Here is a 20,597-nt window from a genome sequence, read left to right as displayed (position 1 = left end):
CAGCAGGAGGGCCAAAGCCTTGTTCTATGAGAAAATTTCTCAGCAAAGCAAACTTTTCCGCCTTTTTTTCAATTAATGTATTTTCAATGGAAGATTAACTAAATACAGTAGAATCACATAAATAAGAACAGCTTTGATCCTCAGGTTTTTCTAAATTCTTAAAATTAAATTATCTTTTAAATTGAAAATTCAGTTTTCTTTTTCAACATGTATTTTGTGAAGTAATTTTTGTTGGTCATTTGTTTACTTTAATTCAGTGTAATACATTGAAATGAGAAGTTCTAATTTCTGGATAGTTCGAATTTTTTACAGTTCTAATTTGCGAGACTCTATTGTATGTATTTATGCACCTATTAACAGTTCACACATTGTGAATTGATTTCTTCGATTCCGTATGCTTACAAATCTCATTTTTCTTAAGAATCTGATTATGCTATTTAGATAATATCAAGATAACGCATACAAAGAAATACCCATGCAGTATAAACAACAATTACTAAGAACTTAGTTTTATATTCATTTCGGAAAGCCCTTTCTAACTAAAGCTGCTGAGAATGTAGTACAGCTCTAAGAAGCAATCAGTATGAAATCTACGGATGTAAATATACATATGTATATACATACATATCTACATATTTATATACTTACATTCAGACATATGTATATGTACATATGCATGTATATATATATTCATGTATATTAGTATCGATTCAGCCTTGCAGTCGGAATTACAAATTGGTTTTTATACCCGGTACTCCAAGAGTAAATAGGGTATATTGTATTTGTGCACAAAGTATTCAACACACAGAAGGAAACGTTTCCGACCCCATAAAGTATATATATTCTTGATCAGCATCAATAGCCGAGTCGATTGAGCCATGTCTGTCTGTCCGTCCGTCTGTCCTTCCTGATGAGCGCCTAGTACTCAGAGACTATAAGAGCTAGAGCCACCAAATCTTGCATCCAGACTTCTGTATGCTCACACCGCACACTTTGCTTCTGCTGTGTGCGGCCACTGCCTGTGCTGCGAGTCTGCAGTGTGTGGGTCTACGGAAGGGGGGCGAGCTAAAGGAGCGTGTTGGTGTGAGAAGTGTTGTAGATGTAGATGACAGATGACAGATGTTAAATTTGACAAAACACCGCTAAGGTGCAGATGTAGTACTGAGTGCCGGGTATAAAAGTTGTGACACGTAAGAAGCGTCTCACACGCCCCTTCTCGTTTTTTTTAGCAGTGTCACACAAATTTGTTTTATAGAATTTAGCAATTTAATGAGTTGCTCAAAATGTCCACCCTCTGAAGATTTTTAAACACCTCGTTCACCTTAACCAATTAAGTTTTAACCAAATTTTTGCATTAAAATATTTCGAAATCGTTTAAAAGTAAAACTTTTCCGGTGATTTACACGAATAAATGCTTATGTACATGTAAATGTTCCACGTACATATGTACGTATGTATGTATAATACCGTTACTGAAGGTTCCTTAATGTTTGAGTTGCGTTTCTTTCACTGGTGCTCAATACGTTAAAGCAGACTTGGAAAAAGAGAATAAAGGGCGTAATTGCAAAAAGTGGGGAGTTTGCTGAGAAATTTCGTATCGTGTAGAATAGATGAAAAATTGGGAAAAAATTCAAATCATGAAAATTGCAACAAAAAATATAGTTTCATAAATTATTTATTAGTACGTTTATAACTAGATTTAGCAATAAATAAAACAAAGGATAGACAGTGAAAATATTAAAAAAATCAAATTTAAATTATAATGGTATAATTGATTGTACATGTAGATATATTTTTTTTACTTGTCATTAAACAAAATGCAAGCATCAAACAAAAAATATAATAAAAAAAAGAATCATGTGAAATTTACGTAAGAAAATATGTGTCATTTTAATTTTTACACTGAAATGCATTAATAAAAATTTTAACATAATTAAAGAATACAACTTTTACTTTTGAAATATCAATCACTGAAGAATCTGATCTTTTCAGCTTATTTTGTGACCTATTAATAGTAAGCCTATGCAATAAAGCAACTGTGAATATTTTAAATATATGGCTTTAAGTTTAATTCTATCCGTGAGTTATACTTAGTGGTATAGGAACGAACTTTGTGTACACATCATTGATTGTTTTTGACATCCTATCCTTTTCTAGTGGTGTAAGGGAAGGGAAATGAATAGGTCAGTTTCCGCATATTATTTGTTCATTCAAGATTGGCGTTCTAGTAGTTATGGTAACCCACTACCATAGCACAGCCTTACAAAAAACAAGTGAAACATTGTGAGACTCGTTTTGATGAAACAATATGGTTGATCTAGCTCTTATGGCTCTCTAAGAACTAGGCCACCTGTCATGGTTACCTATGGAATACCACAGGGTAGCTATTGAGGCCCCAAACTTTGCACACTCTTTTGTGAAGCTTTGTGTCCAGTACAAGGACATTTAATGCAATCCGTTCTCACCACAGTAATGATCCCTATATGACGAAGATCTTCTATCTCTTTCTTGTTCGTCCGATTGTAGTGTATGGTGGCTGCAGTACATCCGGACAGAGAGACTGCCATCCTACCGTAGTAGATAAATTTTACAAAAACCTTCCATTTCGTCAACCATCACACTCGATTACCCTTGTGCATTACAGCGATTCGAACGCTAGAATTGCACCACTGAAAACCCTCAGGATCTTGGCTGCCAGAGCCATAGACCTTACTATACTCCTTATTATCGGGTATCCAGGGATAAAATAAAGCCCCCGGCCGCCACAAACATTTATTTAGATATTTCACAGTTGCTAAATGTTGTCATTTAGTTATGCATGTATTTCCATATATCTTTTTTTGTACAACTAATTTCTGGTTATTAATATGTAAAGGCGTTCCAGGAGCATACAGAAAGAATGGGTTTTGGATTAATATTGGGAGGCCACACGTGGGTTCTCTGAGAATGGCGTTGAGTCGAAACTAAGCCCATTTGGTGTCTTTTTTGTTTTTCATTCAGGACGCTAAATGTTTCTTGTGATTTGATCGCATCATAACCTTTTTGGCTCAGCGGAGTCCATGTCCATTGCACTGTTGTATACTAGTTTCGTAATTGCTTAAATTTCGCCGTTGGAACTGCTCTTTATTGTTTGCTTTTGCGATTTTTCTTAGCGCTTCAATGTCAATGCTGGTGTTTGTCATCCTCATTTACGGCTGCTTCGGCATATTTTTATGCAAAGAGTAGCCAACCGATGCACAGGAAGGCCAAATAAAGAAACAGCTTGGAAAGTGTCTGTTCGTCCTCGTATTGCGTGGTGCCGCGATTAGCAGCTAAAAGTTTGAGAGAGACGGAGGAAAATGAAGCAAATGGGAATATATAAATGGGAAACGAACTCACCAGCCGGACGCGGTTCGCCAAAATTAAGTGAAGATGTAATAAAACCAAAGGGAAAAGCGCCAATGCCAAAGGACATGTGAAAGCCATCGCCAAATCCAAAGCCAGGAAAACCAGGCGCCGGCTCTGGCTCGGTGCGGAGACCAGCAGGTCGTGGGGGAACTTTGTTCCTATAAAAAGTGGAGAATCCAGTATGATTGTTAAATTTTTGTTAATTTACTGTTTTAGTTGCAGTTTTACTCACCGAGGATCTTCTTGGCGCGTGCTATTTCGTCCATAAAGTGGTATGACTTTATCTTTGTCAACTGCAGCCTTGCATACTGGGCAGAGCTTGCGACTTGGGCGCGTCAATAGCCACTGGTGTAGGCAGGGCCAACAGAACAAATGCCCACACATGCTAACCACGGCATCTTTTGCAGTGTCCAAGCATATGTTACACTCGTAAAGCGACTCTTCGGCATGTTCCTTATCGTTAGAACTGCTGCCAGTTGCATCCTTGGTTTCGGCATTTAAGCCAGGCTCAGACTGAGCAGACCCAGCATCTACAGATTTATTCAAATCAGCAATATTTCCACCAGCAAGCGAACTGCCCGTAAATGAGTACGACGTACTGGTAGTAGCCCCTTCTTCCTCCGAAACTGTCAGCGCTGACCTTCCACACGGTCGCATATGAGCTGCAGAATTGGTATGTTGTTCATTGTTTGCTTGCTCTGTGGCTGCTTCCGTACTGTTGACGTTGCTGCTCCCAGTGTATGATAGGTTGCCGTGCTCCGGCACTGTCGCCAGTTTTGGCGTTTCCATGCTTGAACCAAGCTTCTACTTTTAATTAAGTAATAAGTTAGATTTAAAATATTACAAAATATAATTGAATTTTCTGTTTTCAGAACTAAGATACTAAAGATACTCTCTATATTTATTTGAAAAACTTGTGCAAAGGTGTCAATTAGGTAAAACCCCACAAATTAGGAAATACGACATGTATAACCCGGAAAACTAGATGGAAATCTAAGATACATTGAATGTAGTGCATCAAAAAATAATCTATTTAACTCCATCCCAATTCTAAATACCGGATTTACCTACAACTGAGGAATGTACGTTTGTATGTGTGCAAGCACAACCAGTTGTTAATTAGAAAATTCAACTATTTTTGTATGATGATGTGTAGCTTGGTTGATTTTTGATATGGAACTAATTTTTTCTGTTTACGTTAACCGTCTACTAAGTTATAGGCGTTCAGCCCTGAACTAGAGTGGTATTATTCGTACGCCCTAATATGTTTGCTTACTGTATGTTCATATGCACATACATAAGTATGTGCCTTGTTTACTGAAAAAGGTTTCAAAGTTATAAAATAACATATGTATGCACATATGTACGTACGTAAAGATTATACATATTTACATAGTATATGTACATATGTCTGTAAGCTAATGCGCACTTTGCCAAAGATTAAGAACGTTATAAAAGTATAACACATGTACATTGTATGCACAAGTTTACTCTGCGTCATTGCATTTGGCTTTTATAAGTGAATGTCCTAATATAAAGTTATCCTGCTCAACCAAAGTTACTCACAATAATGTACTTTGTACATAATGTATGTTTACATTGGCATTGTAGACTTTAATCACTCAGAGTCCACAAATAAATGTTGGTAATTTGTAATTAAATGCCTTTAGAAAGATAGGAATAAAAACATTCCTGTAAAAAACATTGCTACTCAGCCAGTATATTTTGTATTTCCTTATTCATTCTGGGTTTGTTTTCAAATGTATAGCAATTTAATAATATGTACACGTAAATATACACGAACGGTTATCCTAAATAAACATATACACAGCGGATATGTTCAGTTTTTTAATATTAAGCTACGATTTTTACGTACATAAAATGGTCGAAAGAAATAACGTATTATTATTTTATTAAAATTTTCAATTGACGTAGCAAAATTTGATCGGTCACACGTCCAAAGTAGAGCTGGAGTACAATCGATTTTATCGATGTATCGGTGTTCGATATCGATATTTACATATTTTATACATTCGACTTGCATCAGGTGTGTCTACTAGCACTGCACTCTGAGTACATAAATGTGGGACGATGGGAAACAGAACTGATGAAAATAAACATAAATATTTTGCAAAATATAAAAACAAAAATACAAAAAGTCTGAAATTGAAGTCAAAATATAATCCTTCATCGTTCGATCTACTGATCACTTCGATCACCGAATTAATTGTGTTTATTGTGCGCGCTAAATGCTAAACCGTGAGTGGATTCAAGATCATTGAGTAAAGCCATATCTGTGGGAAGGAGACAAAGAGGGTCGTTTTTCCATAGATATGAGTATTATAAATCATATAACAAAACTATAAAAAAATGTACCAAAACGTTTAGCTTAAGATCTGTATTCAGCACCGCGGAAAACAAAAATTCCTTTCAAACTTATAAAAAACTGTTTCGAGACTTTGCAATATAATTTTCGTTATTATATATATAAATATCGTTCATCATAAATTCAATACACATCATAGCCAAGATAATCGCAAAATTTTTAAATTTATACATGTGCAAATGTGAATCGGTGTTCCACATCTGTGTTAAAATTCCACCGTCCCATATGGAGGTGCTCAGTGTACAGAGGGCATATATTTTATACATTACAGTTCGATAAATTACTGCAGCGGTATCGATATATTTTATGTTCAATCAATTAATGCAGTGGCCCATATACAAACGACGCCGTTTTGTTAATTATTCTTTATGTTGAAATTTTTCATTTGCGTCCGCTTCAGGAGACACAAATTTTGAAATTGAAAATTCCAGGTACAAATGATAAAGCAAGCAACGTTTATATTCCTCAAGTTCCTTTGGTTTTCAGTACGAAGAGCTGCGTTGAAGGCAGAACATCAGGATACGAATATGAATTCATGCGTATTGCCCACACCCGTTCCCGACGATGATGGTGACAAACGCTGGCATAGCATTCATCGTCGGTTTATTTCCGATTGCCGCGAAAAAGATCCCGACGTAATTTTTATAGGAGATTGCATATTTGAGACGCTACAAGATACGGAGACATGGAATCAGTATTTTGCACCATTGCATTGCCTCAACTTCAGTATACGAGACGATTGCACCGAACATGTTCTATGGCGTATCGAAAATGGAGCGTTGGACAATGTTAATCCGAAAATAGTTGTTCTGCACGTTGGTACCAACAATGTCAACAGCAGTGCTGACGAAGTAGCAGAAGGTATTCTCGCAAATGTTGCCAAAATACGCCAGAAACTCAACGGTGCCTATGTCATACTTCCTGTAAGTCTCCTGCCGTTCCATCCATATGAAATATAAATGACCATAATACCCATTACTTACATGCAGTCTCTGCTCCCAAGAGGTCAACAACCTAATAAACTTCGCGACAAAAATGCCAAAATTAACGAATTGGTTAAAGAGATGACTAAGGGCATGGATCGCGTACAGACAGTTGCCATCGACAAGGGTTTGGTACAGGGTGACGGTACCATAAGTCACCACGATATGTTTGACTATAAGAACCTTACGAATACCGGAGCCAAAAAAATTCTCGAGCCGCTTTACGAATTGCTTTCGCAAATCCTTAACGAAAATGAGCTGGAACGCGATCTAACTCCATCGGAATAGGAAAAGTGGCATAAAATGGACTAATGTACGAACACAAATCTCAACGATATTAAACGGAACACAAATTTAGCTATGTACCCAAATCGTATGAAGCATTCAGTGTGGAGCTGATAAAACTATCCAAAAATCAACCAAGTTTTCTTAACCGATTAAAAACATTGCAAAATAACACCATATCCCAAAATTAATTTATAGTCTTCATTTTGTTCACTTCACATGCATACAGTCGCGGCATAGATAAGGCACTCAAGATCTGAATTTTTAAATGTAGATATTATTTACATCCATACCTTCATGCATATACATACCATAGCCTACCAATGGCAAACATTCCCAAAAACATTATAGCAATAATATTATAATTAATTGAGTAAAGTAAATATTTGTATGCGCTGAATACAGAAGTTACTCACGCGGTCATAGCTCAGATTAAGTACAGACTGAGTGATATAAAATAAACGATTTTTGAGCCTTCTTATACATTATACCTACGTATTAGATTAATGTATAATTGTCATAGCGTACGGTTAAATGTTTTATATCCGAACAACCTGATCAGTCTAAAGTGTATCAGCGAAATAAATATTAACGGATGTAATACCTACTATAACCGGTCAATCTTGTAAGTAAGAGGGCAGTGTATATATATCCTAACGAGTTTCCATTAATGCTTACACGAATGAAGTTATAACGAGAGGGCACATACTGAGACGCGCTTTAATTCGTCACTTAAAATCTTGTTGGCTAGTTCTTTCTTCTCCGCCAGAGGACGCACTCTGCACGAGGAAGAGTGTGCGAGCGATAGTGAGAATAAGAATGAGGTGTCCAAATTAGGTGCAAATGAATTTCTTTATTCTGTCTATAGGCATGTACATATACATGTAGGTATCATATCATCTGTATGAATAAAAATGTGCACGAAAATCGAAGGCATGGGTGTTTTAAAGCGAGCCAAATGCCACAAATTTGTTTTGCAACGAATTTCAAATCAACTGGTCGCCTGTTTTGTCGGAAGCTGCGGAACAAAAACTAGTTAAATCTCAACATTTTTGAAATAGAGAAAGGTAGAATGATGAATTCCAAGTGTTAAGTAACTATTTTTTGACCGGATTCACAATAAGGATTGCTCTTTAATACCACAATTCGAGCTTTCACACGTCGCCCTACCCAACAGAGTTGTTGAGCACTCAAAATATCGAAGGTCCCCAAATTGAATATGATCTTTTTGTTCCCAACTATCTAAAAATAATGGAGTGATCAACGATTTTTAAACGCCGAAAATGTCTGACTAGGCCCTGTTTTAAAGACACTTCTTCTGAATGCCAAATGTTCTGCAAGAATCCCTTTGGAAAGCGATTTGAGAATTTGAGTTTGGTAAATTTGGAGTTCGCTTGAAGTTTCCTCCTTTGCATTTTACAACAAAGTTTGTTTATAATAATTAAAGCGGTACTCGGACGATTATACATATAATCACGAAAATTGTTAACGGCCAATGAAGGGTTCTGCAATGCAAAACTTTAATCACTGTTTTTTTCGAAAGGTGATTTTGGTCGATAACACACTTTACTCAGAGGAGAGGTCACATACATATGTATGCACATTCGCATGTAAATATGTAAGTATGAATGTGTATAGTACCACGAATTGGTTTCATCTCTTCGTCTTAAATTTCTGGTCGAGATCATAATACCCTTTAGAGAAAAAAAACAGCACATACATATGTGCTCTTAAGGGCAGCGCCAAGAGTATTTATACATCCATACATTTCAAATTGCATTGTTCTGAAACCAAAACAGATTTTTCTTGGACTGGCTGGACTCTGTAGATTGGATGGAAAACTGATTTTAAAATAGGAAACGAAACGCTGGCGGTGTGGCTAGGAAAAGTGACGGATTTTCAATGTGTTCGGTGGGCGTTAAGTGAGATAATATTAGGAGGGAATCTTTTTGGGCTGTGTCCTGAGGCCGAATGCGCGAGAGTGCTGAGGTGACGTTTCAGACTCTCGCCAAAAACTAAAGAGCAATATTAACAACGATGCCTGCATCGGTTCCTCTCTTTCTGCGTCTGCGTCCTGCAGCTAGGATGGAACTGTCGTTAACAATCGCAAGTCGTCAGACGTATGCGAGAGTTTAAGAACGTTGTTTGCCATCACGGAACGTGGTAACGAGACCGGGGCCGACTGACGGCAAAAGCAACCGCAAGAGGGATAACAAATAATACAGTTAGAAGCACAAATCAAGAAATTCCTCAATTGGAGACGCTGAAAAAATTTTAACTGGATTCAAAGTCGGAGTACGAAAAAAAGGGGAATGTAAAAGCAACGCAGCAAAATAAATTTGAATGACTTCGCAAAAAAGAAAATTACACGTTATTTACGTAAATGCTGCTCTGCCAACGGTTATCTGGAAGACATTATGTGAAATGAAATACGGTGTATAAGTCTTTCCTCGCCCTTACAAATTCGCCATCAAAAATTCGATCAACCGAATAAGCGACCAGCAATCGGCTATTAAATTTTGTATTCAACATAATCAAATAAATAAAAAAGTAAACAAAAGCGAATAATATCATATTTTGGAGAATTTTTTGAATATTTTTTCACTGTTTGCCCAAATAAGAAACAGAGTGTGTTCATGAAGAAGTTCAGCAAAATTTTGCAAATACTAAATTAGAATAATTCATTATCAATTAGAATCTAGCTCGGAATAAATACTGAGAGAATTGAGGAACCTAAGCTGCCTATGCAAATGTAAGTAAAATAACTATCCAAATACACAAATTCCCATACACAACCCAACCAACTCTCTGCATACATATGTACATATGTATGTATGTAGATGTACATTTGCATGTTCACAGTGAAAAAAGTGTTTTTATAAAATTCCAATACACATGGCCATGCCAAAGGTATACATTTGTCTGTACATACTTACGTACATACACATGTGCAAAACACATACATACAAATGTCGCTTGTCGCTGACGCCTACGGTCAACAAACAGAAATGGAGACACTGTTTCATAGTTGAACGGTTTCAAATACATATGTATATATGTATGAATGCATAAAGATGAATTATGTGTACAATATTTATGCGAATATGAATCGAAATGTAATCCATTATATCTGCATATCTATGTAGATGTATGTTTTTTTCTTCTTTTCATACATCCAAATGAATGCATATATACATATGCACATACATGTAGTGGAGCATACATAGTCGGTTACATACATATATGTATGTATGTAGATATGTAGACTTACTTGGCTATCACACAGTCTTGTCAACTTATGGGTGACCCGCAACGACAGAACGAGGCGAGGCAAGCTGCGCATGACCACGGGACAAGTGCGATACATATGAATAGATTCTGTAACGAACTTTGGGTTTTCATGCAAGTGCTGGACAAGGTTTCTCGAGAGAGATTCGATTGTATTAATTGTCTCGGATCGATTGTCTTCCGAGTTTCGAGCTCTGCATTTCATTTTGCTCACCGCTGTAGTTATAAATGCTCTAGTCACTTTTTCCACAAGTGTCCCAAGTCTGAGCATGCGTCAGTGTTGGCGTTGGCGCTGACGTCGACGCATCCAGTATATATAACCACTTACGCTTTGGTTTTCGCTGTGGCACCCAGCTTCATTTTTTGAAACTGCGCCGTCAAGAGCGTAGAGAATGTACAGCTATGTACACGTTCATCCCCCTATTCCTCTTTAAAAAGTAAATCTGCCGTATTTGCTCTCTTTTCGGGCTCGCACTGCATTCCCATAGTCGCACTGTGGGGCCTCCGCCAAAAAGACGTGGCAAAAGCCGATGAATCAAATAAACATGCGCTTGCAGAAAAACGCTCAAAAAAGGGCTGCCCAAGGTAGATAATTCCATTTCAAATGGGCGTTTTTGGCAGAGGTTGAATCACTCCCCAAACTGCTCCAAACGCAGTGAGCAGGTTAGCAATACTTGTTAAAATATCTTTGTTTATTGAGAAGTTTAACGCCCGAATTCACCACTAAAGTGTTCTTCGTTGTCAGAGGTCCCTCGTGAACAGCCGTTTTCAAGCCCAGCCCATCCATCATCCAGCGCTAGGCCGGTAGTTTATGTACATATGTATGTACATATATGTATGCATGTACATATATAGCAAGTAATTCAGTTTACAATTTTGCAATGATTTTAAATTCTTGACCATATTCTACAATCAAGGCATGTTTTCTGAACAGTTTTCTAGACACTCTTCGCAGAATGCTTTCATTTGCTAAGTTGGAAACAAAATTACGCAGGGGTAACTTTGTAAGACGCGTCGCTCAGTCCCAACTTTGAAATCTTTTTTCTGTTTGCAGTGGTTAGCCACATCAGTCATCTGCATATTTCTTCTTGACAGCGCCTCTTAAGCGCAGGAAGAGGTAATTGCAAAATTACTTCTTCATTCTGTCTTAATTTTTCGCTGCTAGTGTTTCCCAATCACCAATCCAATAGGGATTTGATTTAATTTGTGAAATTTCGGTGAGCTTGCCATCAGAGGCGATCAGCACTATGCTTTAATGGCAGTCGAACACAGTACTCACAATCTCCTTCGTACTTAAACCAGCATGCAAACATTTCTCGATTTCCCAATTCTTTCTAGCTGTGTGAGTTGAGAAAGGCGTAGATGCAATTGGTATCCAGAATCTAGGATAGTACGACAAGGAAGTAAAACGCCAGGCCAATTTTTAATGTGAACAACAGCCTGTAGTCAGAAGCACAACATAACTGTGCAGGTCTCGAGCAGCAAGTTAGCTGCCAGCAGAGTCCTGACTGCAGAAGGAACGGCTTCTGGTTTTAGTGGTCGCACATCGTTGAAGCAGCAGATTATGGATTATCTGCACCTCGATATCTTTTCAGCCCTTCACAATGTCTGGTGTATGGTGACTGCGTTCGAAGAACTTATGGCCAAAATCGAAATATCTAAATATCAAATATTATTATAGATGTTTGCGGAATTGCTTCTTCATATTTCCAGCTAAAAATATAACAGTGACAATTGTTTACCGAATACGAACATTTGAACTTACTAGTTAACATTAATCTCGAAAAGTTTTTGAATATATTTCTTGGAATGAAACACGAGTAATGGGTACCAAAATGTGCCAGAGCTTAGAGTGTATTTAAGTACACAGAAGAAAGCACCTGCATCCTCTCCATAGTAAAGAGAGGAGTAGTATAGAGTCTAAACAAACACAGACATATAATCTTTACCTATGACATAAGTTTATGGTCTGTCTGTATGTGAATATATATGCACTGAGCCCATCTTCTTCACGAATTAATGACTGGCCAAACTGGATAAAAATTAAATATGTTAAACATGTTGCACACAGAAACTATAAGAGGGCATACCCATTTACCGCACGGGTACGTGGTGGAAGTCCCCCTAGACCTGCATGTACAGCCAGTCATCGGCCAATCCGCTTCATTGCAAGCCTCATAAATGAATATTAATTATATAAACGGTCTAGTCCATTAATTTGATCTCTTTTGACAATTTCGCTGCCACCGCACAGTGGCTGGTTTCCCAAAAAATCATATCAAAATTCGGCACAACTTTTGTGGCACTTCAAAATTCAATAAAATCAATTTAGAGCAATTTCGACTAAAAATTTCAGCGGTAATTTTGTAACATTTTCGCTATCGAGATTCAAACTAAGGCTAGCCAAGGTCGTGCAACATAGCAAGTGTTGACATCTTCTTTTTATAGGTGGACTTTATACTCGTAAACGTCGCTTATGATTTCGCTTATAAATACGAATAGCTGTCGGTAAACTGTTGAGCTAAAACGTATTGTTTGAGCAGTGTACCTATCCGAGTTTAATTTGCTAGTCGTTTTTCAACGCTTTTTGTTGAGTAATCACACCACTGTGCGCCGCTGTGCTACGCCTAATTCATGTCCTTGATTAATTTGCGCAAATTGACATTGTCAGCGCTGGCATCAGTGACGCCGCTGCATACTGTCGGTGTACAGAGTTCCATCTGAACATCTGACTAGCGCCGCATCACTTGTGCTCTTGCAACGGCTTTCTATAGATATACAAATACGAGTATATAAATATTTATGGACTCTTGCTTCTTTGTTTCCTTCGTAAGTGCTCCTCAAAGAATAATTATAGCTGTAAGAACAAAAAACAGACCAGATCATTTTGAAATTTTAGAAATTATTCTCTTATTTATTTTTCACATTATAATGTTGCTTCTTATCTTATTTGTTTTGTTTCAGGTCGTTTCTAGGAAATTGAAAACATCAAATTCAGATACAGATTTTCATGCAACTTAACTCAAACACTTATGTCGGGTAAACTTTCCCAAATTGAGCGTTATAAATTTGTATAAGTAAAAGTGATAATAATATCACTGTGATTGTACCGGGTTGGACATTATTTATACAGATACAGATACAGATCAGAGCTGAATCGGAGGCCAAGAAAGAGCTTGATTGAATGAGTGAATCGAACCAGTGAGTGAGTAAATGCAATAGCTACGGTGAGGAAACTAAAGAGTGCCTTGCTCAGCTCAGCTCAGCTCAGCGCAATGAAGCTACAATTTCAGCTGTACCCTTATGCATACAAGAGCCTAGACACAGTCTCTGCTAAAAACGGAAATCAAATCTTCATCACAGCCATAGCCATCCACTGCCACACAACCTGACCTACAGAAAAAACGTAGAGTTGAGTGTCACCAATGTGCCAATAGGAGCAGTAGATTGTTATCCAAAGTGCAACTACCGCAACAAAAGCATACTTGAGCTATTAAGATGCATAATTAATTTTTGATTGTTTCAAATGTACCAATTAAAGTTTGGATGCGTGAGAGTACCTTTTGGTAAATATCCTCGAGAGCGAGAATAAAAAGAGAATCAAGGAGAATAACCTTAAACAAAACGAGGAGAGGACGACCAAGACTTAGCATTGACGCTAACACAGACGTTGACGTCGACGCCCACTAATTAGAACACAATATTGAAGCTGCATAATGTGGATAACCATCACCTACTTGATCCTCATCATTGCCCAGCTGTGCGCCTTGGCCACATCCGCTGGCGGTAAGTAGCTCCACTTTCTTTACTTTTCCTACAAATGTTTACACTAAAAGAAGAGAATGCAACCTGCCGTTGGATTGCCCATCATTGTAGCTATAACAATCAATTCATATCGAAACTCAAAGCGGTACTTATGTATATCTAGGAAGGTTGTGAGACGATGCCTAAGAAGTATATGTACAAAAATATATAGACAACGCGCATATTGTAGTGTTTTAGAATTCCTACGCTTTACCGTTGCAAATAAAATTCGGCAAAGCGTTTGGATTCTGAAACCCTATGGTTCTGCATCCAGCAAATAAACATATAGAATGAGTAACACACAATGCCATGACAGAAGATGAACAGGGAATGCATTTACATCTTGTGCCAAGTCTTCCATTATATCTTTGATCCTCCTTGGTTCCTTGGTTTGACGCACATGTAATCTCCAGCACTTCCTTTTCGGAATCGAATCCAGCTACCATGTCGTCCACGTAGAAGTCCTTTTAAATGGTGTCCGAAACCGATGGGTTCGAAAAAGATTCATTCATGGCTTGTTGATGCATACTTCGAATAGCTAAAAACGATGCACACTTCGCACCATAGTTGTACCTGTATGTCTACGTCCAGAGAGTCCCTCCACAAGAGCAAGCAGAATATTTCCCTGAGGGGCAAGCGAGTAAAATAAAGTTGACGTAGTGTTCCTCTCAGTTCAGCGCCTTCCTTGTTGCCCCAGCGATCAACTCAAAAATGTGCTCCACTTCCCGAAATTGACGAACCAACTGTGATTAGGCCAAGAATCGGCATACTGACCATGCATGAATCGAGGAGGGGAACACTCTCCAACTGACCCACGGACTTTTCTAATAAGTTCCACGCTGTTTCCACATTAATGCAGTAGGATTTTTCCTAGGATAAAGGATCCCAGTCATCTATTTCCTTTAAACACCGAAAACAAAACAGAAAATGCAATTTTGACAACTTGTATTCATATTTTTTTACAGAGGCAGATTATACTCTAGACGATTCTTTTTGGAATGAAGAAAGTCCCGTTGGTAAGTTTGTATCGACGTTACTCAGATTAAAACTATAGAACTACTCATCAATATACATTGTTCGTGTTCGATTTGTTATTTAATGAAAGCTTAAGGAAACATTTTGAGCATCATCTTACCACTTTATTTATTATTTTGTAGGTGAAGTGGAACGGTTACTTAAGGAATACAGGCAAAATCAAGAGTTGGTTCGTCGCATCGGTGGACATTACTACCAAATAATATATCCTGTTCAGCTGCGCCATCACGAGAAGATGGGAATATCAACACGTGAAGTCAGTCCCTCAAAGGTACGCAATCATCATAAGCGAAATATTATAAAAGTAATTATGTCTTATATGTATTTTATTTATTATACTTTCGAACTCAATTTTCGAGTGCGGTTCGTCATTTTTCGGTGTATTCACCTAGCCCTGACGGAGTTCCCAGCTCTGTACTCAGATTCTGAGCCGCTCTATGTGGGATCTTTGCGAGCTAACAGCCGAACAGCCAGACAAAGCTATATGGACTCACCTTTTGATCACCTACTGATCAAGAATAAATATGTATCTTGTATGGAGTCGGAAACGTTTCCTTCTGTACGTTACATGCATCCACTTCGAGCATAAATCTAGTACACGCCTTCAACTCTTCGAGTGAGCTTTGTTGAGATCGAAATGTAGCCTCAGAAATAAGCGAAGAACGCAGCGATCCAGCACGGATACCCCAGTCGGAATTTGTAAAACAGTTTCCCAAAAGGAATGGTTTCAAATATATTCCATGGAACTCCTTCATTATATGTCGAGTCGCTTTCACGATTTAAAGTAATATATCAGTTTAAAGAAGAAGGTGAATAAGAGATTCACACTTTTTTTTTTTGTGCTGAGCTTCTGCACTGGATGTGGTGCAACTCAACTGTTTTGACATCGCCTACGAAACCGATTCTCATCTTCATTCATATTTTAATCACAGTTTTCATTTTTTCAGCCGGGGCAACGTCCTCGTCAGCATGATGACAGTGGATTCAACAGAGGCAGAACAAAGGTAAATTCGTTCTATTTAATATCACTATGGCGCAAAATTGTTTGCATGTGGAAACACTGTGAGGCGCGTCTAAAGCCACGTAACTACTCAGTACATATGGGACCTAATATTTTTTGTCGAGTTTTAAATACTTTGCGGATACTCGGAGAGCAAAAGGGATGTATTAGATTAGTGACAGCATCATCAAAATAGCATCTAAGGCCGAATCCGTTATAGCCATGTCTGTCTGTCCGTTCGTCTGCCTGTCTCGTTTGACTCCTGGCTCTTTTAAACTCTAAGAGCTAGAGTAACCAAATTTAGTGTTAGGACTCATAATATAACACTGAATCAAATTGAGTGACATTAATAAATATTAAAAACTTAGTTGGTTTTGTTTGATTTAATGAGTGAACAATTGTATCGTGTTGTTTTATTAATGTATAAATTTCTTTAAACTTGCAGAAACATTTCCATCGCACTTCGCTTCTTATTAAGGCCTTTAATCATAAATTTCGCCTGGACCTAGAGCTTAACTCGTAAGTTACCATCACCTCTTATGTGGCATATTTACCAATTTAAGAGTTTTTTTTAAAGAAGGTCTTACTTATTGGAACTGTTTGCATATTTTTTACAGACAACTTCTTTCACCAAATATACAACAAAAGCACTACCACGTTGGAGGATATCTTGTCGACGGAAACCGGCATGTGAGTTAAAATTCGAATCTCATGACTCAGTTCAGTGGAACTACCATACTTTATGGATGCAGTGTTCGGCATGTGAGAACATTTGGTACATTTAGTACATACATCCAAAAACAGTCCAAAAACATAGTCTAAAACAGGTGTCTATATTTTGTGGCGAAGCTTTAAAGCGTTTTACAAATGAACTCAATGGAAAATGTCTTTCATTTATATTTTTATTGCATAATATTCATAATAAGTTAAATGAATGCTTTTGTTTTTTCTTCTTCAGGATATTGAACATTGCTATTACCACGGGACAGTGAAGGACTATCCGGGTGCTAGCGCTGCCTTTCATACTTGCAACGGAGTAAGCGGCGTCATACACATTGGAAACGAAACCTTCGTCATTCATCCGTTTTATGGTGGCGATCTATCTGTAAGTAAGGCACCAAACCACAGAATTATGCATAAAAACTCCAAAATGGAGCGTATTTGTAACTGAATTTGTAATTATGGCTGTAAACTTGAACCTTTGTCTTTTGATCACCCATTCGTGAACTGGCAGAAACATCCGCATGTCATTTTCGAAGCGCGTACGAAAGCAAACAAGGGATGCGCCAATTCAGGTAACCTCGACTCATGGAGGTTGTCTCGTCGCACCAAACACTTGTCGGTGGGCGTTGCGGATGTGGTGGATGAGATTCTGCAGAACCACGCAGTGCGCAGTAAGCGGGATGTGCGGGAGGCCACCAAATACATTGAAACAGCAATTATCGTTGACAAGGCAATGTTTGACAAGCGCAACGGCAGCACGCGGGCTGAGGTTATTCACGACGCAATACAGGTTGCCAATATAGCTGATCTGGTAAGTAGTTTTACTCCGTTTTAATCGATCATCCGAATAATCTAATTTCAAAATTAACAGTATTTCCGCACACTGAATACTCGGGTGTCGGTGGTTTACATTGAGACATGGGGAAAAAACCAGGCTGTCATCGATGGAAGCAAGGACATTGGCAAGGCAATATCCAACTTTAATGATTACACATCAAGAAATTTGTTCCAAGTCGAGAGAGACACCACTCAGTTACTAACGTAAGCGATATATTGAATATAGTAGTAGTAGGAACTTATATTAATTCATTTCCATTCCTTAGTGGTGAAACGTTTTCGGGCGGGGAGGCTGGGATGGCTGTTCCTGAAACTGTTTGCACACCGAGGGCTGTGGGCATCAGCGTCGATGTCAACGTATATGAGCCACACCTTCTTGCTGGCACCATGGCTCACATGATTGGCCATAATATCGGCATGGGACACGACGACGGACGTAAGCAGAGTCGCTCTCTCATTTTGTACAATTAAAACAAATATTTGTATTGTTTCGCTCAAGGTGAGGAATGCTTTTGCCGTGACTGGCATGGCTGCATAATGGCGCAGTCGATCGTCGGACAGGAGAATGTCCAACCGTATAAATTTTCGGAGTGCAGTAAAAAAGATTACATTGATGCATTACGGACGGGACACGGACTGTGTTTGCTCAACAAGCCAAATGAGGTAAGCGGAAAAGGCACTTTAACTCACTAAAATGATTGGGAGTATCTAGAACCGAATATATTTATCATTTAATAGATCGAATTGCGTCGAAACTGCGGTAACAAAATAGTCGAAGAGGATGAAGAATGCGATTGTGGTACCTTTGAAGAATGTGCTCTGGATCCGTGCTGCGACGGAATAACATGCAAGCTAAAATCTGAGGCACAATGCGCCAGCGGCGCTTGCTGCGAACAATGCCGCGTATGTACCACATACATAATGTTTCTCCGCTAATTCTGATTGCTTATATGTAATTGCATTAAATGTTTTCAGCTACGGCCCAAGGACTACATTTGCAGAGACTCAAACAATGAGTGTGATCTTCCAGAATACTGCGATGGTGAAGTCGGTCAATGTCCTTCTGATGTCTACAAGAAAAATGGCTCTCCGTGTGGTCTCACCAAAACAGGCGTCTCCGGTGCGTACATTTTGGCATTCTAGAATTTTAAATCATTGAAAACTAAATTTGGAAACCACATTTGTATTTTTCAGGCTACTGTTTTCAGGGCTACTGCCCTACACTAAGCTTGCAATGTGAAGCAATTTGGGGATATGGGGGATCCGCCGCAGATCGCCAGTGCTACGAACAATTTAATTCTAAGGGCTCAATCAATGGCCATTGTGGCCGTGATGCGAATGAACATTACATTAAGTGTGATCCAGAGTAAGTTATCAATGATCGCCATCGATGCGAATTCTATCACCCATAACTTTTGATGCCATCATGCCGGTAATCGAGTTCTCTTTATTTTATTATATTTGTTATTACTATGTTTGATTTGTGACCCTTAGTATGCCTATCTCTATCTTCTTTATGTATGAAAAATTGCGTTAGTCTGTTTAGGGACATGGAAATTTCTCTGACAGTCGCATTGCAAGTAATATAAAGATCAAAATAAGACGAATTTAAACACACACAATTTCCATTCGTTCGAGTGTTATTTGTCTGTTGACTAGTTAAGCCATCGGTATACAGATTTAAATCATAATGTTTCCCAAACTTTAACAAGTTTGAGAGCAGATTCAGTGTCTTTTTTATAAACATAAATTTCTAAATTTCTAAACAAAATAGCGAAAGACTAAAGAAAGATTTTCCGGGTTTGGAGAATCCGCCTATGCAATGATTTTAAACTTGTTTGCTAATTGTGCAATGCTAACATTTATTTTTTGCGTGACAGGAATGTCCAGTGCGGCACTCTACAATGTAAAGAAGGTGAAAGACAACCAGTTAACGAAGGCATCGACCAACTCTATTCCCGCACTATTATATCGATCAAGGGACTGGAGTACGAGTGCAAGTGCGTAGCAGATAAAGTGACCAGGCGGATGTCAGGTATTGATGGAGCAAAATCCTTTTACGTTATTTTCGTTTTTTTGCAGAGCAACCAGCGGACAAGTAGGCTCCAACAGCTACCCTGAACATGGTCTAGTCAAAGATGGTACACCGTGCGGTGACAACTTAATTTGCCTAAACCAAACATGTGTCAGTCTCTTTCCCCATGTGGATCAAACCAAGTGCCCAACAAATAAACAGGGTCAAGAGTGCTCAGAACACGGCGTAAGTTTAACCAACAAAAAAAGAGCGCCCACTCTCATATATGTATGCACCCACACACATTAATGGGTCTTCCACATGTGCTCTGAATGCAAGCGAATTTCACGACCGCACTCTTCATTTGTTCTTGCAGGTCTGCACTAACACAAATCGCTGCTTCTGCGACATGGGTTGGGGTGGCACAGACTGCAGCTCTGTCGTTCTCCTTACCACAGCACTGCCAACCGAAGCATTGCCCACACCGGAGAATACAATAAAAATGGAAAAGAAAGAAACCCCATATGGTAAGAGAGGGGCGTCGAGGTCAACGACATTTTTCAGCATCGTATTTGCTTTACCTTGCACCAGCTGGGAGAGACATTTACTAACTAAGATATCTTGATCATATTTATCCAATCCAATGCGAACAGTACTCACAAAACTAGTCTAAGATATCCGTCGATACAAAGCAAATGTAGTGTAGCCAAACCAAGTCACTCTTGCGATGCCCTGGTTCAATCACAGTGACAAATGACAATTAATTCGATTCAAATTCGAAATGAAAATGATAAAATTCGGTTTGATTACTTGTATGACAATGGTAATCATGCCGATTAATGCTCTAAGCTTTCT

At 38.4% G+C, this 20,597-nt stretch overlaps 3 protein-coding genes across 14 annotated transcripts in view; 2 read left to right on the top strand and 1 right to left on the bottom strand.

Moving 5' to 3' along the window:
* Nucleotides 1–2,795: 2,795 nt before the first annotated feature.
* LOC117588542 (E3 ubiquitin-protein ligase RNF185) lies at nucleotides 2,796–5,390 on the bottom strand. Of its 2 annotated transcripts, none has more exons than XM_034279920.1 (4): nucleotides 5,264–5,390; nucleotides 3,620–4,194; nucleotides 3,379–3,545; nucleotides 2,796–3,311 (listed from the first exon to the last, which is right to left on the bottom strand). In XM_034279920.1, exons 2-4 carry the CDS (start codon nucleotides 4,174–4,176, stop codon nucleotides 3,211–3,213), a joined length of 825 nt encoding a protein of 274 aa, XP_034135811.1. In that variant the 5' UTR covers nucleotides 4,177–4,194; nucleotides 5,264–5,390; the 3' UTR covers nucleotides 2,796–3,210. The 2 variants fall into 2 exon arrangements, with proteins under 2 accessions (XP_034135811.1, XP_034135812.1); XM_034279921.1 differs by having other exon boundaries at nucleotides 3,620–4,191; nucleotides 5,264–5,341.
* Nucleotides 5,391–6,071: 681 nt separating this feature from the next.
* On the top strand, nucleotides 6,072–7,049 carry LOC117588543 (platelet-activating factor acetylhydrolase IB subunit beta homolog). The gene is made up of 3 exons (XM_034279923.1): nucleotides 6,072–6,204; nucleotides 6,260–6,696; nucleotides 6,763–7,049. The coding sequence occupies exons 2-3, from the start codon at nucleotides 6,301–6,303 to the stop codon at nucleotides 7,042–7,044; spliced, it is 678 nt and encodes a 225-aa protein (XP_034135814.1). The 5' UTR covers nucleotides 6,072–6,204; nucleotides 6,260–6,300; the 3' UTR covers nucleotides 7,045–7,049.
* A 2,093-nt stretch (nucleotides 7,050–9,142) lies between these two features.
* LOC117588537 (zinc metalloproteinase-disintegrin-like batroxstatin-3) overlaps nucleotides 9,143–20,597 on the top strand; it is a 29,357-nt gene continuing 17,902 nt past the window's right edge. For 3 of the 11 annotated variants that reach the window (XM_034279897.1, XM_034279896.1, XM_034279900.1), the window contains exons 1-18: nucleotides 9,151–9,793; nucleotides 13,294–14,115; nucleotides 15,099–15,149; nucleotides 15,291–15,439; nucleotides 16,116–16,172; nucleotides 16,614–16,687; nucleotides 16,786–16,858; nucleotides 17,127–17,273; nucleotides 17,403–17,702; nucleotides 17,763–17,932; nucleotides 17,995–18,164; nucleotides 18,228–18,391; nucleotides 18,467–18,631; nucleotides 18,704–18,848; nucleotides 18,923–19,094; nucleotides 19,609–19,728; nucleotides 19,811–19,988; nucleotides 20,119–20,269. In XM_034279897.1, the coding sequence (XP_034135788.1) occupies nucleotides 14,046–14,115; nucleotides 15,099–15,149; nucleotides 15,291–15,439; nucleotides 16,116–16,172; nucleotides 16,614–16,687; nucleotides 16,786–16,858; nucleotides 17,127–17,273; nucleotides 17,403–17,702; nucleotides 17,763–17,932; nucleotides 17,995–18,164; nucleotides 18,228–18,391; nucleotides 18,467–18,631; nucleotides 18,704–18,848; nucleotides 18,923–19,094; nucleotides 19,609–19,728; nucleotides 19,811–19,988; nucleotides 20,119–20,269 (2,356 nt within the window). In that variant the 5' untranslated portion in view covers nucleotides 9,151–9,793; nucleotides 13,294–14,045. Of the gene's footprint in view, nucleotides 9,794–13,293; nucleotides 14,116–15,098; nucleotides 15,150–15,290; nucleotides 15,440–16,115; nucleotides 16,173–16,613; nucleotides 16,688–16,785; nucleotides 16,859–17,126; nucleotides 17,274–17,402; nucleotides 17,703–17,762; nucleotides 17,933–17,994; nucleotides 18,165–18,227; nucleotides 18,392–18,466; nucleotides 18,632–18,703; nucleotides 18,849–18,922; nucleotides 19,095–19,608; nucleotides 19,729–19,810; nucleotides 19,989–20,118; nucleotides 20,270–20,597 lie in introns of all 11 variants that reach the window. The other 8 variants (XM_034279906.1, XM_034279905.1, XM_034279903.1 and 5 more) reach the window with 6 other exon arrangements.

This window comes from Drosophila guanche, unplaced genomic scaffold (assembly GCF_900245975.1).
Source record: "Drosophila guanche unplaced genomic scaffold, DGUA_6, whole genome shotgun sequence".
Taxonomy (NCBI): Eukaryota; Metazoa; Arthropoda; class Insecta; order Diptera; family Drosophilidae; genus Drosophila; species Drosophila guanche.
This window is presented reverse-complemented; position numbering and strand designations above follow the sequence as displayed.